Source organism: Schistocerca cancellata, chromosome 3 (genome assembly GCF_023864275.1).
Source record: "Schistocerca cancellata isolate TAMUIC-IGC-003103 chromosome 3, iqSchCanc2.1, whole genome shotgun sequence".
Taxonomy (NCBI): Eukaryota; Metazoa; Arthropoda; class Insecta; order Orthoptera; family Acrididae; genus Schistocerca; species Schistocerca cancellata.
The window spans coordinates 676,999,193-677,021,851 of record NC_064628.1 but is presented as its reverse complement, the minus strand read 5'-3'; the positions used below and the strand labels follow the sequence as shown (position 1 = coordinate 677,021,851).

The following is a 22,659-nucleotide window of genomic DNA, read 5'->3' as shown; positions in this document are numbered from 1 at the left end:
GTTGAATATAAGCATTGTCCAGTCATTCAGTCTTCTTGGAGTTTCAATATTTTCTCAAGAGGATTTATGCTTTTGACACAGTAACTTCTTTTCTTATTAATGCCTGAGGAACAGTATTTAGAGCTATAACTTGCCATCTTTGACATTTAGCACTGAGAAGGAACACTCCCTCCCTCTCTCTCTCTCTCTCTCTCTCTCTCTCTCTCTCTCTCTCTCTCTCTCTCTCTCTCTCTCTCTCTAAATTCATATTCAAAGCTTTTTGCCAATGTTGTTTCAGATGTAACAATATATGTGATGTCTTTGCTGCTGTTAAATACATAACAGTCTGGATTGTAACATGCTCCACAGGTGAAGTGTTACTTGTGAATATCCAGCACTATTGCAGTCCTTTCGTAAAAGTCTAATTGGATTATATCATGTATATAAATCAAACCAAATTGAACTCATTTGTGTCTGTCACTTTTGTATGTTTCATCTCCTTTTGAATTGTCTGGAACTGAGCAGAAATGCAATTTCATGATCCCATATTTCATGGGATGTAGAGTCTATAGTATCAAGAATGACAAAGTTTTAGTGAGAACTTTTGTCCATGGCATTAAATTGTTGAAAGCATTGGAATTATATGTAACAACATTAAATTTCCTAATATTTTTCCTATATTTTATTTTTAGATATCATCAATGGATGCAATCTGAAGAGCTTCAGCATCTCACTGCCTCTGAACCATTAACACTCGAAGAAGAATATTCAATGCAACAAAGCTGGCTTCATGATGCCAACAGTAAGAACTTCAGTTTCTGGGATCTTAAACAGACAAGTCACATACTGAAATTATTGATTGTTTATTTTTTTAGTGTAAGGGAGTAGATGTGTAGTGAATGAACTTTATCATGGAAGACAAGTGCTGCAATCTTACTCTCTGACTGTACCTTTTCTCGGGTGTGGATTATGACCTTTCCCACTTTGTTTATTTTACGTCACTTACTTCACTTAACTCATGTTTGGTCCCCATATCTGGGTTTGACCTTCACCCTTTTCATATGTTTTTTTACAGAAGTGTAAGACGTGCAGGAAATTACGCACAGTATCCAGCATGGTAAATACCCATATGGTTACACCCTTACAATGCTGGGGTCACCCATGGATGCCTGAGCTGTTAACTCCCTAAATATTCTGAGGAGTATGTGGGCACTAGGACTCCGGGCAATAGCCATCAAGCCATGTCGCCATTACTCTCACTGAGTGATGCCCATGGGAAGAGCCCCTGCTCATAGTGCGCAGCACCATGACAGATACCTCGCAAATTAAAAAGTTATCTCCTCGTGGCAAGTGAGGCTCTGCCACTCTCTTCAGACAGAGCTATATGCTCTAACCAAGAATTTTATGGCTCAAAACATTTCTCTGTTTCACCATGTCGTGGAAGAAAAGCAAAATCAAGCATACTGCATAAACTTACTCCCCTCAATTCCTGGTTTCCACTGGACTGATGGAGGGTTCTTTCTAGCTGCCAGACCTAGCTAGTGTGGTAGTTGACTGTTTATATGATTAATTCTAAGGATGTAGAATGGAACATTTTACACTGATATTACACATTCATTTGTATATATGGTTACTTGCTGACCAGTAACAAGATTAAAAAAAAATTTTTTTTAGTGCAGGTACAGGTTACAAAAATATAAATTGTTATACAGAATAGACAGAGTTGACAAGAAGAAATTTTTACAGTTGGTTTTCAAATTTAACTTTGCTGTCCATCAGACATTATATATCATTTGACCATGTCACCCATTATTTAAAAAATTTAAAAATACTAACCATTCCTTCTCTCTATATCTAAAAAAAAATTATTTTCATATATAAAAATCAAAACTCACTTGACAATTTTCATTTCAACCACAATTACAGTACTTGTCACAGACACAGTTTCAAACTTCCCTCACATAATTTAAAAGTTTAGGCTCAAACACCATTGTAAACAGGATTTACAATAAATTAAATAACACAAATCTGTTAAATATGGAGTTTGACTCACTAAAAAGATTCTTATTTAATACATTAGTGGAAAAATGATATTATTCACTTGAAGAATTCATGCAGGACAGTTTGGCGATTTGAAAATAAAAGAAACAATAAATATTATATACTGTATAATAAATTGTTAATATATTGTATAAATTGTGTTGTAAGCTGCAAAATGACCATAAATGTTATAAATGTTCTTGTTAAATTGTTCATGTCTAAAAATTCAGAAATTCTTGCTTAAATATGTTAATTATTATAATTTACCATATAGCGGAGATACTGAGTCGCGATAAACACAACAAAAAGATTCACACGGTTAATTTTTGTTGTGCCTATCATGACTCAGCATCTCTGTTATATGGTGAGTAGCAACTTTCCTTCTCTGGTATTGTTACATTCCATCCTGGATTTTCCATTGTTTAATTATTATAACCTTATTTTCTTTAAAGTAATTTGATGTGTCTCCAGTACAAAAATCTTTGATTTGTAACTGTACGTTGTGAGACGAGTAACTACATTCCACATTCTGCTGAATAACTGTAATTCTCTTTCCTAACTAAGTAGGCAAAATTGGTCAGAAGAAATGAGTAATGCTGCCAGTCAATACCAAGCCCTATGTGACAAAGTACTAATTCAGATGTTATACTCCATGTATCATAGGACACTTCTGTATCCACTATACTCATCGTATTGCTCATCAGCTGACTATCACATATTTATGCCGTGATCCATACTTGTCACAAGAATGTGACACTGATCCACAAGCTTTCAGAACCATAGTTTACTTCATGAGTCACTGAAGAGGAAAAAGTGGGAAGTGAAGATTTAGTGGAACATTACTGGTAGTAAAGGGAAAAATAAACATGTGAAAATTAGAAAAAAAAAAAAAAAACACAGCACAAACTCAATAGTCCATCTTCATGTGTTCACTGTCTTAAGTAATTGTTAATTTGTACAAGCCACATTCAAAAAATGCGCCAATGACAGAATGTAAATGATAAATATTTAATAACTCGTCACTGAGATAAACTGTTACTGTATTTGACCTCCATCTATATCAACACTTCTTATTATTGTCCATGAAAATGTGTGCTTCTCTCTCACCCAAAAATGTATTCCCATCTAAATGTAGTACATAGATAGTTACCTTATGACAAGAGTGAAATGAAAGGAGGATGATGTTCTGGACAATGTCCCATTGACAATGACGATCTTATAGACGGAGCACAAGCTTGGATAATTTCAAGGATGGGGAAGGAAATTGGCTATAACCTTTCAAGGAATCATTTTTGCATTTGCCTGGAGTGATTCAGGGAAATCACAGTACACCTTGAACAATTGTCCTCCTGAATGTGAGTCCAGAGTACTAAATATTTTTTCATGTCATTTGGTACTATGTAATTGTTCCATTTTGACTGATGACCTCAGATGTTAAGTCCCATAGTGTTCAGAGCCATTTTGTTCCATTTTGTGTCGTGGAGCTGCAGCAGTGTGTGGCTTCACGCTGCCATGAAGGAGTAGGATGCCATGGATGGGTGTTTCACACCTTGGCCCATATAAATCTATACTGAACCAACTGCTGGCATGTTGTTCATAAAGAAAATTGATACAAGCATTTATGATAGGAAGAAATAAAAATAAAGGTTATAAGAAACTTGCCAGGAGATGACTGCAGTTTAAAAGTGGAGCTGCCTCAGGTTTTGAATGTGTTTCAGAACATTTCCAATTTGCACTTCCCTGTTCTTTGTCAGGTATTCCAATAATTAAACATTCAAATAAAAAACAATAAATAAATAAAAGGAAGAAAAAATGAGAGAAAATTAAAAATTTTCGGTGATGATTAAAATGAAACAACAAAGGATTGGAAGCGAAAAACTATACATATTTAAACCAATTAATTGAATTAAAATAGTGATTGCAGCCTTTTCAAGGAAAAAAGTGGATTGCATCCAATGGCATTCGAAATCACAGCCTTCAACACAACCACCAAATAACTTAACCATCAGGCTAAAATGCCACTTTGAAATTATTACTATTTTCAAGTCTCTCGTGGATTACAAGAAATTCTGAAATTCTGGGTACCTCCTTTGTAAGTACATCATCTCACTTTTTTCTTTGTAGTCACCACCCATTATTGTTGAGAGCTGAGTGACATGATCTGGAATGGAGTACATGTAGATTTATACTGAAAAATGCTATTTCTTGAAAACAAAGGTGCAGTTGGTTGCTAATCTCACATGTTATGAATTGTAGCCTGTTGCATTTGGATACCATTCATCATCCCCTTTGCTCTACAGATATACCAAAACATGAAAAATGCAACAAGGAAGTGCTCATTCATATTATAGTAAGTCAGTTCATTACGAAGTTACAACGTTCAAGAAATATTCAACACTGTAATTTGAGGTGAAATGGGACAAAACTTTTGTAGAGTTCTACATAATCATTCAGATATTTTGCAATACTATAGAGCATAGGTTATCCAGAAGTCAGTCAGCTAATTGCCTGCTTAACCGAACTGTTATTCACTCAGGCCATCCCCCTCCCCCCCTCTCCCCACCCTTCCTCAAAGGTCATGGTGCACCCCCCTCCCCCTCCCCTGCACCATTGCTGAGTTGCTGACATTAGTAACCATTTGCACTCTGTTACGATCACTTGTGTCAACTTAGCCATGTAAAGTAAACTTGTGATGTAAAATGCATAAATTTAAATATGTTGTCCTTTCTTTGACAGTTAGGTAAGAGATAAATAAAAGGTTTGGGGAAGGTGAATCTGCAATTAAGTTATCTTATGAGTACAAGGTGGTAAGTTGACAGTTACGGACATTAAAAGCAAAAGACGAGGATCACAAATTTTATATCTAAAGTTGATTCTATCACTGTACCAACATGTCATAGAACTATGGAGCTTGCCACGAACACAGATTTATATGATGCTGTTTACAAGTAGTTTACTCAGAAAAACCAGAAGGTCCCATTATGTGCGAAAAGGCAATTCAATTTAATAAAAATCTTGGTGGGCCATCAAATTTAAACCAAGCACAGTTATAGTCAAGGCGCGGCATTCTTGAGCATCAAATACAAGGAGAAAAACTGTCTGTTGATTCTTCAGCAGACAGTAAAACTAAGGGACATACTGAGGGAAGAAGATTATGCTCTGAAAAACGTTTATAATGCTGATAAAACTGGACTCAATTGGAATGCTTTGCCGAGAAAAATCTGGCTTCACTTTGTGAATTGGCAGTACCTGGTCCTAAAATAAGCAGGGATCATATTACTGCCTTAGCTTGTGTCTAATACTACTGGTAGCCACCAATTGCCTATGCTCATCACTGGTAAAAGTAAAAAAACTGATGTTTCAAGCATGTTAAAATATCTGTGATGATTATAGCTCTACCTCTCATAAAAGAGTGCCTGGATGGATGATATGATTTTCATGGAATGGTTTATGGAAGTTTTTGCACCCTCTGTAAAAGCTCGTCAGTTAAAGAATAGCAAAAGGGAGAAAACATCACTGCTCCTTAAAAGTGCAATAACTCATTCATCAAGTGATATCTTAAATGAAAATGACAAGCTCATAAAAGTGATGTTTCTTCTCAACCTAACGTAACCTCTTTATTACTGCCCATGTACCAAGGTATTATTGAGACTTTCAAACTGTATTACAGAAAAGAATTGTTACATAAGTTATTGTTTGAACAAGAAGAAGATGGAGACAAAAGTGTGTTAAGAAATCATAAAAATATCAGTTTTAAAGATCAAAACAGCATTGGATAGTGTAAAGGAACAAGATTTATTTAAAAAAATCTTGGAATAAAATTTAGGGTACAATGGAAAGTTCTCAAAGTCTAATTAAAAAGGAAATAAAGAATGGTATGTCTGAAATGCTCAGTATGTTAAAAGAACTCAATTGCCATGAATGTGATGATGAAGGAAACATTCCAGAATGGATGACTATCGATGCTGCAGATCCAGGGTACCAAGTCATACAGGATAGGAAGATTGTAAATCTCATCACAGATAGAGCTGACACTGCCACCATCTCATCATCTAGTGGTCTGGAAGAGAAAGTGAAAATGTACTGGCCACTTCTGAAGCATTTATGTGTTTAGATATTGCCTTCCAGTGATTTGGAGCTCTAGATAAAAGCAACCAGTATCAGAAACCTGTCATGAAAAAAGTGTGTGAATCAAAATTAAGGATTTTTTAAAGTGTTAATTCTTTACATATGTAATGTATACCCAAATCCGTATATCCTATGTAATTTTTGTTTACTTGGCTGTACTACATATGTTCCTATTGTACTTGCCTTTGTAATAATAAGAGAGATCCATATTATTATAAATATATTTAGTTTTTATTGCTAAACTGGTAAATAGAGGTATGCAGTTCACTTTTATGAATAAACCAATTTTCCGATAACCCATGTCTTCCAGTTAGTTCAGATAACTGATGCACCACTGTAATATCTTTAGTTTTGTTATAGAGAATCTGCTGCAAACCTAATTTATATGACTCAACAGAGAATTCAGTAATGACTACTGATGAAGTGGAGCCTGAATCACTGACTTGTTTCTGTTGCTAAGTCAGTTATCACTTGCAATTAGTAGTCACTTGATAGCTGTTGAAATGTGCCATTTAAGTTGATGCTGGAACAAACAGATAGAATAGTGTAAACAAATATTTAGAAACTAGTGAGATAAGAGGGTAAATGTATCAATAAGTATATTTTTATTATGATGGATTAATGAAATATAGTAGAGATATGAAAAAGTAACAATGATCTCGCCCTACAACACTTCTGTAGACAATTAAATCTGGATGAGAGAACACAAGTAGTTATTTGCACAAGTGCCATGTTGATATTAAAAAGTTGCACAGTAACAGTGTTGTATCAATTCAGTCAGGCAATCCACATCATTCCTCAACTGATTATCCAAATATCGTAGAAGTTGGTGTGCAATCTGTTGAGAGGAATTTGAGTATTTTCTGTAATACTCTTTGAGCTTTCACCAATTTAAGTTTCACAAGTAAAAATTTACTTTGTGTGTTGCTATGATGTGAGAAATTATTGATATAACAGTATAATTTATTTTGAAAACATTGCAATCTAAGCTTTCCTGGAGTTTTAAAAACCAGAATGAGTCCTTAGTATTCAGCCAGGTGAAATCATAGAAATGACAAATTAAACAGGCATAATTTGGTGATAAATCGTAATTCCTATGCCCCCACCCCCACCCCCTGATCTCATCATGCCAAAGGTTAAAGCAGTTATTGCCTAATGATAACCAGATCGCCAATTCAGTGATCCCACATTGACCACCATTTGAGGTGAGCCCAGCTTTGCATGATGTTTTCCCTTGCATGGATGGAGTCATATCTTAACAACAGAAAATGGTGGGCCACATTATTCAAATGATACAGCAGGAATAAGATTAAGTTTCTGAGTTGAAAAACATTAAATATGGTGTAGCACATGTTTCAGATCTTGGCCCACTCTTATTTGTTGTCTGAATAAATGATTTACCCAGGCCACTGGAACACTCTTTGAGAACTGTAGCATTTAGTGATGATACAAATGTATTGATACAGGGCCAAACACACCCATACCAGATGTAGCCAGGAGAATATTGGAACATGGTTACAACTGGTTCCCAGCCAATAGCTTCACCTTAATCTTTCTGAAACTAATATTATGCAATTCCAAACAAATAAAAATCATTTACAGGTATCAGAAGTAGATATTAATGGGCATACACTGGATGATGCTTCATGTATGATAGTTCTGGGTGTCCACATGGATTATTAACTGAGGTAGTACTAGACTGTATATGAGTAAACCACAACACTTGCTCCTTCTTGCTCTGCACTCAAATATCTCTCTCTCTGTGTCATCATGCAGACAGCATTTCTGGAATACTTTCCCTCAATTCTATTGTCTGGCATGAGCTTCAGGTCTGTTGCAGCCAAGGTGAAAAAAGTATGTACTCTAAACAAGTGAGCAGTAAAAATATTGTGTAAAGTTTATAACCAAATATGTTGCAGGACCCTCTTCACAGACTCGGAGATTCTTACCCTTGCATGTCAATGCTTATACTCCCAATGTAGTTAATAACAAGAGTGGAATTAGGATAAACTTGCGAATTCACGACACCAATACTAAAAGAAGAAATAATTGTCATATAGGCTATGCAACTCTAAAGTTCAGAATGAAGTTTTATTTTCTGGTGAAAAAGTGTATGGGCATTTAAAAACAAAATAAAAGAGTATTTTATAAGCCACTACTTCTACAATTTGTCAGCTATAACACGCTGGTGGAAAAAAAAATTGCAACAACAAGAAGGAGGTGTACGACATGAATGAAAGTTAATATCCGTGTTTCTACATCTGAAAGATTTTTTTTTTTTTTTTTTTTCAGATTTTGCGGCAGTCACATAAAGGTGGCACTAGTGGCACCCCTAAATGGATGCACATCATATTTGTTTGAAATACACACTGTAAAGGTCATGGGTGTTAATTACCTTTGAGATTGGACTTTGTGACATGATGTTAGTCAAGAATGCTTTAAGGTTTAAAAGATGCCATTATCAACACCTCACTGAGTTCGAATGAGGTCATGTAATTGGGATGTGATAAGCTGGATGTTCCCTCTGTGATATTGCAGAAAGACTTGGCAGGAATGTAGCCACTGTGCATGATTTCTGGCAGTGGTGGTCATGAGAATGTATGGTTGCAGAAAGACGAGGCTCCAGATGCCCACATGGCACTATCAGGAGGAAAAAACCGTCATGTTTGGCGATTGGCTGTGGTGCATCATACTGTATCTGCAGCAGCAATTTGAGCAACAGTTGGCACAACAGTGACACAATGAACTGTTATAATATTATGAGAAGGAAAGTTGCTACTCAGCATATAGCGGAGATGCTGAGTCGCAGATAGGCACAACAAAAAGATTTTCACACTTAAAGCTTTTGGCCAATGGCCTTTGTCAACAATAGACACACACACACACACACACACACACACACACACACACACACACAGCTCACACAGACTGCAGCCTCAGTTATGCCAAGGACAGCTCTGAGCCAGATACCCTGTAGTGTGCATTGCACCATTCGCAAACTATGGCCATTTGTGAATTCAGTGGTGCCAAGTGACAGCTCATTGGAGGGCAAATTGGAAGTCTGTTGTGTTTTATGATTAAAACTGGTTTTGGCTCAGTGCTAGTGAGGAGGCTAGTTGAGCGCCTGCAACCAACCTGTCTGGGTGCTAGACACACTTGACCTACAGCTGGAGTGCAGGTCACTGTTTCTTGCATTATATCCTTTCTTGGATATATGGAAAAGTATCCTGTATGGCCTACTGTTCGATCTTTTTCTGCCAGTGTTATCTTGCTATTTACTTTATACACTCTTGCTTTTCTGTGCGGAGGAGTTTTCTTGCTTCTTTAGCTGTTTCAAAGTATCCCAACCTTGTTCTTTCATCTTGTTGATTTGTTGGCCATAAGACTTAGGCCATTTTTCTCTTGTTGACTGCATCTCTACTTCTATACTTTAACCATCCTCTGCTCCTGCACCTCATATCCAATAGTTTCTGCACCTCTGACTGAATTACGTAAATACTCCACTTGTACACACAAATCTCCCGACATTATTATTTTCGAGTAAACTTTGCCTTCATGTTAACAGAATGATATATATATAACATAACGTTACAGAGAGCACATGAAATGCAAGTTCTCATATACTGTTTCTTTTATTTTATTCTAGAATGCACATTCATCATCATTAAAAAACAAGAATTTAAAAGAAGTGGCAATGAAATTGGTGAGTACACCTACAAAAAGAGTTGCTGTGGCATTTTCACAATCAAATATGATTTTTAAGTATTCTAACAATGTTAGATTATGGAAAGGAAACAGTGCTGTGAATGACACCCACAAGCTTTGCTTTTTTTAAACCCACTAACCAAGTACAGGAATTCAACACCTAGAAAAGAAATTTGATGCAGGGTGTCATGCAAACTCAACACATCCTGTTTGTTTTCTGTAAGGCTGTTGATAGGCTACAGATTATTTAAAATATTTATTTAGATTCCAGTATTATTATATCTGTTATAAGACATTGTAAAAAAAAAATTATTTAATTGAGGATTTCCATCAAGTATCTGCAGCGCAACATACAGAGTACAATCTCACAACCCTGTACTTACTGACCAATGCAGAATTCTAAGCACCTGCAAAAATTATTGGGAATCCACTACAGTGCTTAGCACATGAATCCATTAACCACTCCTGGAAATTCATAATATCTTTTCCTCTGCATCTCACTTCCTACCTTCCCCTGAATAGACACAAAACCTAATTGCCCTTGTGATTAGGCCATTGGCCTGACTTCAAATCTCCCTTTATTAATTTTGCTTTGACTGATCCAAAATGTTCTGACACAGTAGCCTAGAATAGAGAAATTATTATGAAACCAAACTCAGTCTCACTGGGTATGGTGCACTGAAGTGGTGAATGATTGTAGAGACATTATAGTTAATATTGCACAACGTGTCAACTCTCAGGTGTAGTAAACTCTCTCAGACTTGTGAGCGGTCTGTTGTTTACCAAGCTTCTCATGGGAGCTTTTTGAAAAACAGTGGGACGGGTAACATTCCTAATACAAAAAAATCATTATGCATATACATAAAAGAGATGCATTTTGTGCATTATATAGGAAAGGTTATTGGTGGCAAGAGGACAAAAGTGGTGTGGCTTTGCTCATTAGCAAGACAAGCCACTCCGTCTCTGCTCCCTCATCATATTTTAACAAGGCATTGCTGCTGTTATTTATATACTGTCTGATCTAATTTTGTTCATTATATCTTCCAATATATACTTCATATAACATGTGACAATCCATTGAACAGCTCCTTGGCCATGTCATATCTTTGCGGATTTTAAAAGTCCACAATGCTCTTTGTGACTCTGTAGACATCTGCCTTGTGAGTCAAGGACTTCCGAATTGTTTCCTAAGAGGAAAAAATTTGCATTTTGAACTGAGGTCGAGTGATCCTCTTCAGCTCAACAGCAAGGTCATTCTTTGCTATTAAATCCTTTCTTTTGCTTAACTGTCATTGCACACACTGCTCAATTGAAATTTGGCACCAATCTACATTTTAAGTGGCCACTTCCCAATCTGGTTACATCTACCGCAAAAACTACCTGTAAAATTAAACTACGAAAATAGGTGCTCAGTGGACAATATGGATATGTGTCCAGTTGGTTATATGTACACATGATAGTGAAGTACATGGCTAAATGGGCTACCTTATAAGAGCTGAAGATTCAAACCCAGACCACTGGGACTGATGGAAGGAAGGTTGGTTGGTTAGTGCTTAAGATCCCGTTCATGTCAAGATCATTAATCGATTTGTACAGGATGGGGAAGGAAAAACAGACAGCCTGCTGTAAGGGACCTTCCCGGCATTCACTTCAAGTAAAAGTAAATAAATTAACATGATTTCCAGACTGTTACTGGCCTTTCAATTTGCCTTTGGCTTGCTTATTTATAAAGCTCTTCATTTAGCTATACAAGCCGGCTGAAGTGGTCGTGCGGTTCTAGGCGCTGCAGTCTGGAACCGCGAGACCGCTACGGTCGCAGGTTCGAATCCTGCCTCGGGCATGGATGTGTGTGATGTCCTTAGGTTAGTTAAGTTTAAGTAGTTCTAAGTTCTAGGGGACTAATGACCTGAGAAGTTGAGTCCCATAGTGCCCAGAGCCATTTGAACCATTTTTAGTTATACAAGCTCAAGTGTACCTCGTTCCAAACACTTCAGCCTCATAAAAATCTGGGAATTAAACTTTACCTGTCTGCAGTGTAGCCAATAATGCTAACCATGAGGACCATTCATCTCATGTGGTAAGAGAAACTTTTAAAACATTGGGAGATAAATTAGTGGCCTTTTGACAGTGATATTAAAGTCTTAATGAATAATTAAAGAAAGTTGGAAATAGTTTACTACACATTCTGTTAATTTCTCTCCCCACCCACTTTCTTGCCAAGCCACAAAAGTATGAGAGTCATTGAGGAGTATTTTTGGATGAAAAAAAGGGGGAGTGGAGGTGGACATACAGGTGGTTAGAAGTACAGCAACTGGTATTCTCATCACATCACTATACATTATAGTACAGACAGTTGTGGAATAATTTTATAATACAAAATCTCATCTGGGAGAAGATCCCACATTCTAGTCTTGTATAATTTTTCCTCCGCCATATGGAAGTAAAAATGTAGGCTGTATGTTACAAAAAAACACATCATCTGGTGATGCCATGATGCAGAAAATGAATTTCCAGTCAGAAGAAATTCTTTTCAAATGTCTGTACATAGCCTTTTTGGAAGAACAATATTCTACTTACTTCAGGCAAGAAGCTATCCCAATTGCTCTGCATAAGCAAACTGTTATCACAGTGTCGCTTTTAGTGGTTAGTGTGGAGAAGACTCTTGATCATGAAATATTGTTTAGGTTCTAGAAACAGGATGTCTTTTGAGTAACTTCAAGTGTGAATTATGAAGATATAATTCTACCCTAAACAACCTGAATGAAACAAGCCACTATAGTAGAATCTTTCCTAGATGCAAGTCATGCCTCATATTTATTATTGGGGAAATATGTGCGATAGTGTTACAACATTTTGAAATGACTGCTTGGATGCGGATTCTGGAATGTTGCCTCATTTAAATGCAGTTCTTTCTAAATTAGTTGCATATAGTGACGCATTCTTATGTTGTGTTATTCAACAGATAAGTGCCTCTAAGGTAAGCAGAAACTTACATCATCCTTTTTGTCATCGGTATTAACAGTATTTTGTACTCAAAAGAGAAGTATATGACCTTGAACACTTAGAACTGTACAAAAATGTGCTTGAAATGTAAATTGGTCACCCCACAAGCAGCGGCATGAGCCATTCACCTGCTAGTGCCATCCGACGGTGGCACATTGCACCTGCGCTAATAAGTACACACTTTTGTTGTGTGAATAGTGTAGCTGCAGCAGGAAGCCATCGTTTGGAGTGTTTGGTTGTGGGTTAGCATGTAAAGTGTGTACATCAGTATCATGAGGTAAATTAATGCCATGAATTTTGTCAAAAAGGTAAAGGCAAAGTTGGAACATGCTGATTATGGAAACATAATCAGCGTCAAGGACGTGAAGCTACAAATATGCATAATAATTCACAAATACAATGGGGATGATGTGGAAATGCAAGGTGAAATGCTAGATAAATATAAGTTTTGGAAGACAGGTAGAGTCCATACTAGAGTGCTGCAACGCTCCATGTTTGACCGGTCACGGCTCGCCTGTTGACGTGGGGACCGAACAGCTCGTGTCCGGCCCCACACGACTCGGCTCGGTCACATACTCGCTCCATGTCTGATGTCCGGATTCCGGACACGCGGATAACCGAGCATGACCGGTCACCGCTGACGTCCCACCTCGCCTCGCCGCGGCTGTACAAATCCAACGCCAATCTCTCTCTCTCTCTCTCTCTCTCTCTCTCTGTCTCTCTCTTTTAATACAAAAGTAACATTTCCAAGAACGGGTACGTTACACAGCTAAATTCCTAGAGCACTTCCTTTTATAATATTTACTCCCGTCTTCCTAACGTCCAGGAATTTTGTTGTAAATAAAACATTGATCACAAGAGACCAATCTGTGTTAATGTAATGAAATGTAAGCGTCAAATAGTGCACCTGATTATGCGAATCAGTCCACATATCAACTGTCGCAGCACATGTTTTATTAATAACTTCCGCAATAACAGAAAGCATTATACTGTTTCGTATTGCATCAGCTTGTTCTTTGACGTGTCTGCTTATAGTAGAGGGATGTGGCATGGCATCTCCCACATTAACTTTTCCATAATGCGCACCTAGATGTATTAATTCTTGGCCTAGTTCTCTGAAACCTGCACCGCAAACAGCATTAAAATGTCTCATATCTTTAGCACACATTGCAACACACTTTGCTGTAATACTATTTTTTATTACTGCCGGTATTCCTGAAGGAGCTGTATCTTTGTGAGGTTTCTTGCAACCGTGTTTCTTTAAAAGAGTGGTTCGCGATTGGAAACAAAATAATGTGGAGCAGTTTATGCACGATACGTACCCAGTAGACGCACTCTTTTCGTCTACAACCACCAAAAATATGCTCCATTCTTGGCTTTTTAGACCTTCCCGTCTCTTCAACGTGTAAACATTGATTTCAATCTTACGTCTTACTGCACTGGTTTCCTCGCACTGCATGATCCCATACTGGCTGCAGTCTCACACCGATAATGACACGTGTAATGTGTTTGAAGTTGCGTGCTACGTGTTCGGTCACGGCTTCTATGCTCGGTCACTAGAACTAGTGCGGGCAGCCTATCCAGTTAGGGTGTGCTTGCCCCATCTCGTATTTTGTGCTCGCTTACTCGGTCATGCAGGACTCTAGTCCATACCTGAAGTTGGCTCAGCCAGTAATACAAGACTTTATCTCCAGAGCAACAGGAACCTTCAAAGTGGGAGTGAGTATGAACCGGCTCCATCCAAAATCTCAAGGACAAGTTTATTAAAATATATTAATGACAACATACTGGAGAACATTTATGAATACTATTGCAATCATGGCTTCAACTCCTAAAGCAAACATATGAAAAACTACAAGCGCATTCAAAGTAAATCAGGTTGCAAGATAATATTAGATCTTGTGACTAGCGAAAGGCGAAAGCGAGCTCACTTCAAGGGAAACAGTCTGATACAATAAAAAAAACTTTAAAAGAATATGCAATATCACAATCTGACTGGACAAGAGCATTGGATCTGCAATTTACTGTTGGCATCAGTGAATGTGGGCAACTAGAAATTCCTAAAATGATTGGCCTGGACAATTTCACAACTTTGTTACTTTTATCAACAAACTGGAAGCTTGCCAGGCATATTACTACATTCATCATATGTAAAGATGTACAATAAGATCACAGTATTAGTAAGAAGGCGCAACGGTTGGTTTCAAAGAAACTTGAAGCAACATGTCCGCAAAATGTTCGTGTGGAGGCAAGCAAAAGTGAACAAATGACAAAAGAGCACATGAACAGTTTTCTGACTACAGTCCTTGTTTGACATGTACATAATGATGTGAAGAGTCTATTGCTATTTGATTTCTGGTCAGCTCATAAAAATCACACTCTGTTAAATGAAGGTTTTCTGATAAAGGATATTATGCTCAAGATATTGGTAAGCTCTGTAAGAGAAGGATGTTGTTTTTATGAAAACTACAATGTGAAAAACCACAAGTAAAGTAAAACAATCATCATTTCATTATCATACTTCACTCTGTGCTGTACAATCAACTTTCTGCTACAAAGAACAAGCCTATTTTATAATACTCTTGGCAAAAGGAAAGTTATGACATTGACATACCAATACCATCATTTGAAAATGTAATTGATTTGAGGTTTGATATTGGACTGCTTGAAAGTGACTTTTAATCAGATGTGAATATTGTTCTGTTCCAATTTGCTACAACCACTTCATCAAAATACCACACCTGCACTTTGAAGACTGAATAGGTGTGCACCACTATGAGGTCAGTATTTTGAGATACAAAGGAATTAAAGACATTGGCTGTGAGTGGGCACTGATTGGAATAAGTGGGGAAAGTTGAAAATTTGTGCCAGACTGGGATTTGAACCCTTCGAATGCTCTGATCACTAAGCCATCCAGACACAATGGCCATTGCAACTGCACAGACTACCATAGCACGCCTCTCATCAAACCAATATTCTCAACTTATCCTCACATTACTAATGTAGTTCCCCCTTCCCTTTATTCTAATTACTTGCAGCATTTCACCAATTTCTGTAAGTGTTCGAGCCTGGTGTGCATCTGCACTGAAGAGATCATGGTCGTCTCACCTTAATTATACATACATTTGGTATCTGTAATTCCTTTGTGTCTTAATTCATAATGGCTACTGGATCAAAAATGGTGTCTGTTCTTTTGAACATGCCGGAAAGAATGGACGCCACATACATATTTAATTATTTTAAGCAGAGGGAAATATAGAAATAAGCCACCACATTGAAATATGTGTGTTTTTGGTTATATTATATTGATATTGATACTTTGTTTCTTTGCATTACCAAAGTTCCCCTCTTAGACCTTGAATAGGTGATCATTCAAAAGTCTCTTGTGGCAAGATGTGCAGTTTTGTATTTGAATGGCCATACCACTGTTTTGGGGATGAGGGATTTATTTTTTATATACATTTTTGTGTGATTCTGTGGTTCGAGCCACACATTTCTCTGGTCAGTGAAGAACTCTGCTGAAGATTTATTGTGTTTGGAAAACTTCTCAATTCTCTGTTCATTCTCCAAACTAGTATCCACATTTTGTAAGCTTCATCTGTTACTCAAAAGTTGGGAGAGACAGAGGAAACATCAGTAATGTTTTTGTCTGAAAATTTTTTTTGTGCCAGTTTTAGCCATCTTTCCAGTGTTTTTAAATGCATCTGACCTATATCTAATAAGCAATCTTCTAGCTCCTAAAGATCCAGAGAGGTTCCTGCACCTTGCATTCAACAATTAATTTACTTTGTTGTCAAATTTGAGGGATCTTAATGCAAGTCCAGTGGAAGTGCAAAGTAGATGGGGGGATTACTAATAGGAAAACACATCAATTACAATTTTAGAAAAGTTGTAACTTTGTTCATGTTTCGTGCTAATATATTTTAACACCATTATTGATGATATCATCCTTGCACATACAAAGAAAACAACAGAAAGATAAATGTGTGCAGGAATGAGAATGATCGTGGCTCACTCTTACACATCCTAAGAGCCTACAGTGATAGGAATTCAGATTCAGATTTCTATACGATTCACAACTTTTAACTTTTTCGTGTGAACTCATGGTTAACCCAACTGCTTATTGTTCTGGAACAAGTCTATGCCTCCTTTGTTGTGATGTCCTCTCTGATTGTCAGCTGTGTCCCCCTTCCATTTATAGAGCTTTCCAACAAAGGGCATTATATCATTTTTCACAGTTGCAAACCACAAATACGATAAAGTATATTGTCGTATTGGCCGCCGCACAGCAGCCGTCAACTCGGCATGGCGTGCTACAACACGCACGGCACACAGCGAGTACCGCTGGCGTCGCACGCAATGTCAACAACTGGCGCAAGTGAGCGCGTCGTCGCGGGGTTAGCGGCAGTGTACACATCACTATCAATACGGATTACCCTGACGGCGCTGCCCTTGCCACCAGAGTGAGCAACCATATAAGGGCGCCATCTACCAACACACTGACTGGCCGGACCTGTGGATTTAAGTGAGCTCCCTGAGCCCGTTTAACCAGTTCAATCTTCGCCGATGACTGTGTCACTACCCGGCTGCTGGATTCACGACGACCGAACCGTACTGTGGCCTCCTTGGCTGGAAACTGGCGACGCATCGGTATCAACTGGTTGGCAATGGTTTGGACTTGTATTCTCTACCAGTGACTCTGATTTCTCCTTGGCGCTACAGCCAGCGAAGTGTTGTGTAGTCGAACTTAAGTTTTGTTTTGAGTGACAGAAGGTCAAATAAATTTGGTTATCGTGGAATATTTGTTGTGTTATAGTGCGGACATAACATATATCTTTGTGGATGTCTTAAAAGAAAACTTCTCAGGAATGACACAGGATCAGTGTATCAAAGTGGTACATTATTTTAATGTCTAATGAAGAGGATATCATCAGGTGGTGATGCGTAATGAAGTACACAAGAGTAGCCTTCCGTCACTGGGGTGTGTCTGCAAATGCTCCCCTAGGTTCCATGTCACATGATAACCTCCAGTCAGAAGCACACTGGCATAAAGTAAATAACAATTTCAGTGCAGAATCCCACACTTCACTGATGGTGTACTCACTGTCTTGGTCCTTGAGGTTTGAGAAGGTAGTGCCAGAACAATTTATGTCCCCTTCTATACACCTAAGAGGCACACATGCCTAGGTGGTTTGTTAGTTAAGAAAATGGCAATACATGATGGAATGTGCTAGTAATGCCACGCGGGCTGGTTCTAACATGTTAACCCAAAAGCTAATGACTTACAGTAACATTCGAAATCGGGTAATACCTCTTAATCAAGGAGGGTCTGGACCGGGAAAACCATGGGTGACTTGCAACCTTTGTTCAGGGTCATCCGGTGGTGCGGGAAAACTGCTTCAGTGGCACACTTGGCAGCAAAGGAGTGCCAAAACGGCCAAGGATAGGATAGTAATAAATCTGTCTGGTAGCCCTGGCTCACACTGCACTTCACTGCACCAGTTGCACTACATTGCACGCAGTATTCCAATTGCTGATACTGGTACGACAAACTGGGCATTGGACAACAGGCTTTGTATTCCTGTAATCAGTAGAACTGTCTCAAGAAGATGCAGCTCCGGAAGGCAGTGTGAAAAAAACGCCGTAGAGCACTCCTCTTATTAAATGGACTACGAGAGGATGACGACGATGAGTGCAGGATGACAATTCTGCGGTTCACGCAAACCCCAGTGAAATGTGGCAGACCATGATGCGGGCCACATGGCATTGCGCGTGCTAGCTGCCGAGAGCATGGCTGGGGATGTTGCCTCATGGGAGTACAATTAAGAGACTGGTCAAGCGATGGTTTGGTGTGCCTAGTGTCCAAAAAGGGTGGCCATTCTCCCTCCGGTGGAAATGACTGGTGAGGATGTTGTGGCACTGGTTTGCGACCTACACAGCCCATCATCTGCTGCTACAGGTGACAAATGGCAACTATTGCACCGTGTCACAGGCAAGGAATGGGGTGGGAGGGGAGAGGAAAAAAGACACACAAACATGGAATGGACAGCACAATTAGCACCTCTATACATATCATATCATTTGATGATGGTAGCTTGGTGTAACATCAAAATATCATGCCACTTTGACACACACATCTGGCTAGATGTCCGATGATTTTTTTTTCCTTCTAGATGTCTGCCAAGAAAGACTTCAGTCACAAATTGTTTTCTTCTATGGGAAGGAGATTTATAAACTTCCAGCACAAGAAAAGGCATTTACTTAGCACTTAAGTTCTCTTACTGAGCTCTTATGACAAAAACTTCATTCCAGCATTCACTGCCCTGAATCAATAAATTAGCACCAAATGATGCATTAGCATCACACTAGTTTCAGAGAGAATGTGTTACACCTGCCAGTTGAAGAACACGAAACATCTTGTGGTGCGTATAGTGTTAACAGCTGCTGTTGCCCCACAGACTGAGGAGTGGATTGATGGCACTGTTTGGGGCAAGACTAATGCTTGATGGGACAGAAGTTCAAGTTTCAGGACCTTTCCAATAAGCAACCTTAGGAGACATACAAATCAGCTGTTAGCAATCTCATCAACAAGCAACTGGATAAAGTCATGAAATCTGTTCTCGTGCTCAGAGAGGGCAACAAAGTCGCCAACTTCCAGTCAAAAAGAACATATCATATTTGTTATCTTTTGTAAATTGCAGTGCGTTTTAGACAGGTACGTGCCGAGTAAAACTGTGAGGGACGGGAAAAACCCACCTTGGTTCAACAACAAAGTTAGGAAACTACTGCGAAAGCAAAGAGACCTTCACTGTAAGTTTAAATGCAGCCAAAACCTCTCAGACAAACAGAAGCTAAACGATGTCAAATTTAGCGTAAGAAGGGCTATGCGTGAAGCGTTCAGTGAATTCGAAAGTAAAATTCTATGTATCGACTTGACAGAAAATCCTAGGAAGTTCTGGTCTTACGTTAAATCAGTAAGTGGCTCGAAACAGCATATCCAGACACCCCGGGATGATGATGGCATTGAAACAGAGGATGACACGCGTAAAGCTGAAATACTAAACACCTTTTTCCAAAGCTGTTTCACAGAGGAAGACCGCACTGCAGTTCCTTCTCTAAATCCTCGCACAAAAGAAAAAATGGCTGACATCGAAATAAGTGTCCAAGGAATAGAAAAGCAACTGGAATCACTCAACAGAGGAAAGTCCACTGGACCTGACGGGATACCAATTCGATTCTACACAGAGTACGCGAAAGAACTTGCCCCCCTTCTAACAGCCGTGTACCACAAGTCTCTAGAGGAACGGAAGGTTCCAAATGATTGGAAAAGAGCACAGGTAGTCCCAGTCTTCAAGAAGGGCTGTAGAGCAGATGCGCAAAACTATAGACCTATATCTCTTGACATCCTGTTGTAGAATTTTGGAACATGTTTTTTGCTCAAGTATCATGTCGTTTTTGGAAACCCAGAATCTACTCTGTAGGAATCAACATGGATTCCGGAAACAGCGATCGTGTGAGACCCAACTCGCTTTATTTGTTCATGAGACCTAGAAAATATTAGATACAGGCTCCCAGGTAGATGCTATTTTCCTTGACTTCCGGAAGACGTTCGATACAGTTCCGCACTGTCGCCCGATAAACAAAGTAAGAGCCTACGGAATATCAGACCAGCTGTGTGGCTGGATTGAAGAGTTCTTAGCAAACAAAACACAGCATGTTGTTATCAATGGAGAGACGTCTACAGATGTTAAAGTAATCTCTGGCGTGCCACAGGGGAGTGTTATGGGACCATTACTTTTCACAATATATATAAATGACCTAGTAGATAGTGTCAGAAGTTCCATGCGGTTTTTCGCGGATGACGCTGTAGTATACAGAGAAGTTGCAACATTAGAAAATTGTAGCGAAATGCAGGAAGATCTGCAGTGGATAGGCACTTGGTGCAGGGAGTGGCAACTGACCCTTAACATAGACAAATGTAATGTTTTGCGAATACATAGAAAGAAGGATCCTTTATTGTATGATTACATGATAGCGGAACAAACACTGGTAGCAGTTACTTCTGTAAAATATCTGGGAGTATGCGTGCAGAACGATTTGAAGTGGAATGATCATATAAAATTAATTGTTGGTAAGGCGGGTACCGGGTTGAGATTCATTGGGAGAGTCCTTAGAAAATGTAGTCCATCAACAAAGGAGGTGGCTTACAAAACACTCGTTCGACCTATACTTGAGTATTGCTCATGAGTGTGGGATCCGTACCAGATCGGGTTGATGGAAGAGATAGAGAAGATCCAAAGAAGAGCGGCGCGTTTCATCACAGGGTTATTTGGTAACCGTGATAGCGTTACGGAGATGTTTAGCAAACTCAAGTGGCAGACTCTGCAAGAGAGGCGCTCTGCATTGCGGTGTAGCTTGCTCTCCAGGTTTCGAGAGGGTGCGTTTCTGGATGAGGTATCGAATATATTGCTTCCCCCTACTTATACCTCCCAAGGAGATCACGAATGTAAAATTAGAGAGATTAGAGTGCACACGGAGGCTTTCAGACAGTTGTTCTTCCCACGAACCACACGCGACTGGAACAGAAAAGGGAGGTAATGACAGTGGCACGTAAAGTGTCCTCCGCCACACACCGTTGGGTGGCTTGCAGAGTATAAATGTAGATGTAGATGTAGATGTAAAACCACAACTTCCTTCCTAATCTTTTTGGCCATCTACATTCTCACTCATAATTATCATCTCCGAACACCAAATCTAGAATAAAATCTGTGAAGCTACTATGGATATATGGATGATACTTTCCTGTGTCACCTTGTTAATGGAACACTCTCCTGTCTGCCTAACACCTTAAATTTCTTATCTGGTTCAGATCCACTGGTGATATCTTCATCATACTGATGAAAAGACAACTTATGCTCTTTCATACGAACCTCGAATCTGCTTCACATGGACCTACTCATTATTACCTAGCTGCTTTCCTGGATGTTAATTTCTATCTCTTCAACAGCTCCAAATAAATTTCTGTTCATATCCAATGTGCCATCAACCAGTAGTATCTCAATTTTGACAATTGTCACCTATTACACATCAAAAAGTCCATCCATGGCAGCTTTGGCATCCATGGGCACCACATCTGTAGTGGGAGTCAGGAGTTGTCTCCATATGTTGATAATCTTGCTCTGCAGAATATCAACATGTTGTCTTGGCCTGCTCTCGGTCATCAGATCTGTCTCTAATCAAGCATGTATGGGACATCATCGGACGACAACTCCAGCGCCATCCACAACCAGCATTACTGCCCATGTATTGACTGACCAAGTGCAACAGGCATGGAACACCATCCCACAAACTGACATCCAACACCTGTATGACACAATGCATGCACATTAGCATGCTTGCATTCAACATTCTGGCAGTTACATTGCTTATTAATGTACCAGTATTTCACATTTGCAATGACTTTGTTGCTCTTATATTGATCTTGAGACATTAATCACTTACCTAGACAAGTGTGTTCCCAAAACTTTGTTACTCCTCGTTAATTATTTCATTGTGGTGTGATTTTTCTGTCAGTGTAACTTCTCCGTAAACATTTATAATCAGCTACATTGCTTAAACTCAAGGCCCCAGGGCCCAAGAGAACCTAAAATTTAGTGTTATGAATGGAACACATACAGCACTGATGTAATATTCTACAATATTTATTATTTGTTACATGAACCAGTTTTTGGCTTTTACAACTGTAATGCAGTGAAATGTTGTTGGGTCAAAAGATTTTTAAATTAGTACATCTACAGAGTATCT

At 38.8% G+C, this 22,659-nt stretch overlaps 1 protein-coding gene across 6 annotated transcripts in view; it reads left to right on the top strand.

Annotated features, from left to right (window-relative positions):
- Positions 1-22,659, top strand: part of LOC126175656 (N-acetyltransferase 9-like protein) — a 102,749-nt gene that overhangs the window by 34,165 nt on the left and 45,925 nt on the right. For all 6 annotated transcript variants that reach the window (XM_049922562.1, XM_049922560.1, XM_049922559.1 and 3 more), the window contains 2 exons: positions 672-781; positions 9,794-9,850. In XM_049922562.1, the coding sequence (XP_049778519.1) occupies positions 672-781; positions 9,794-9,850 (167 nt within the window). The remainder of the gene's footprint in view (positions 1-671; positions 782-9,793; positions 9,851-22,659) is intronic.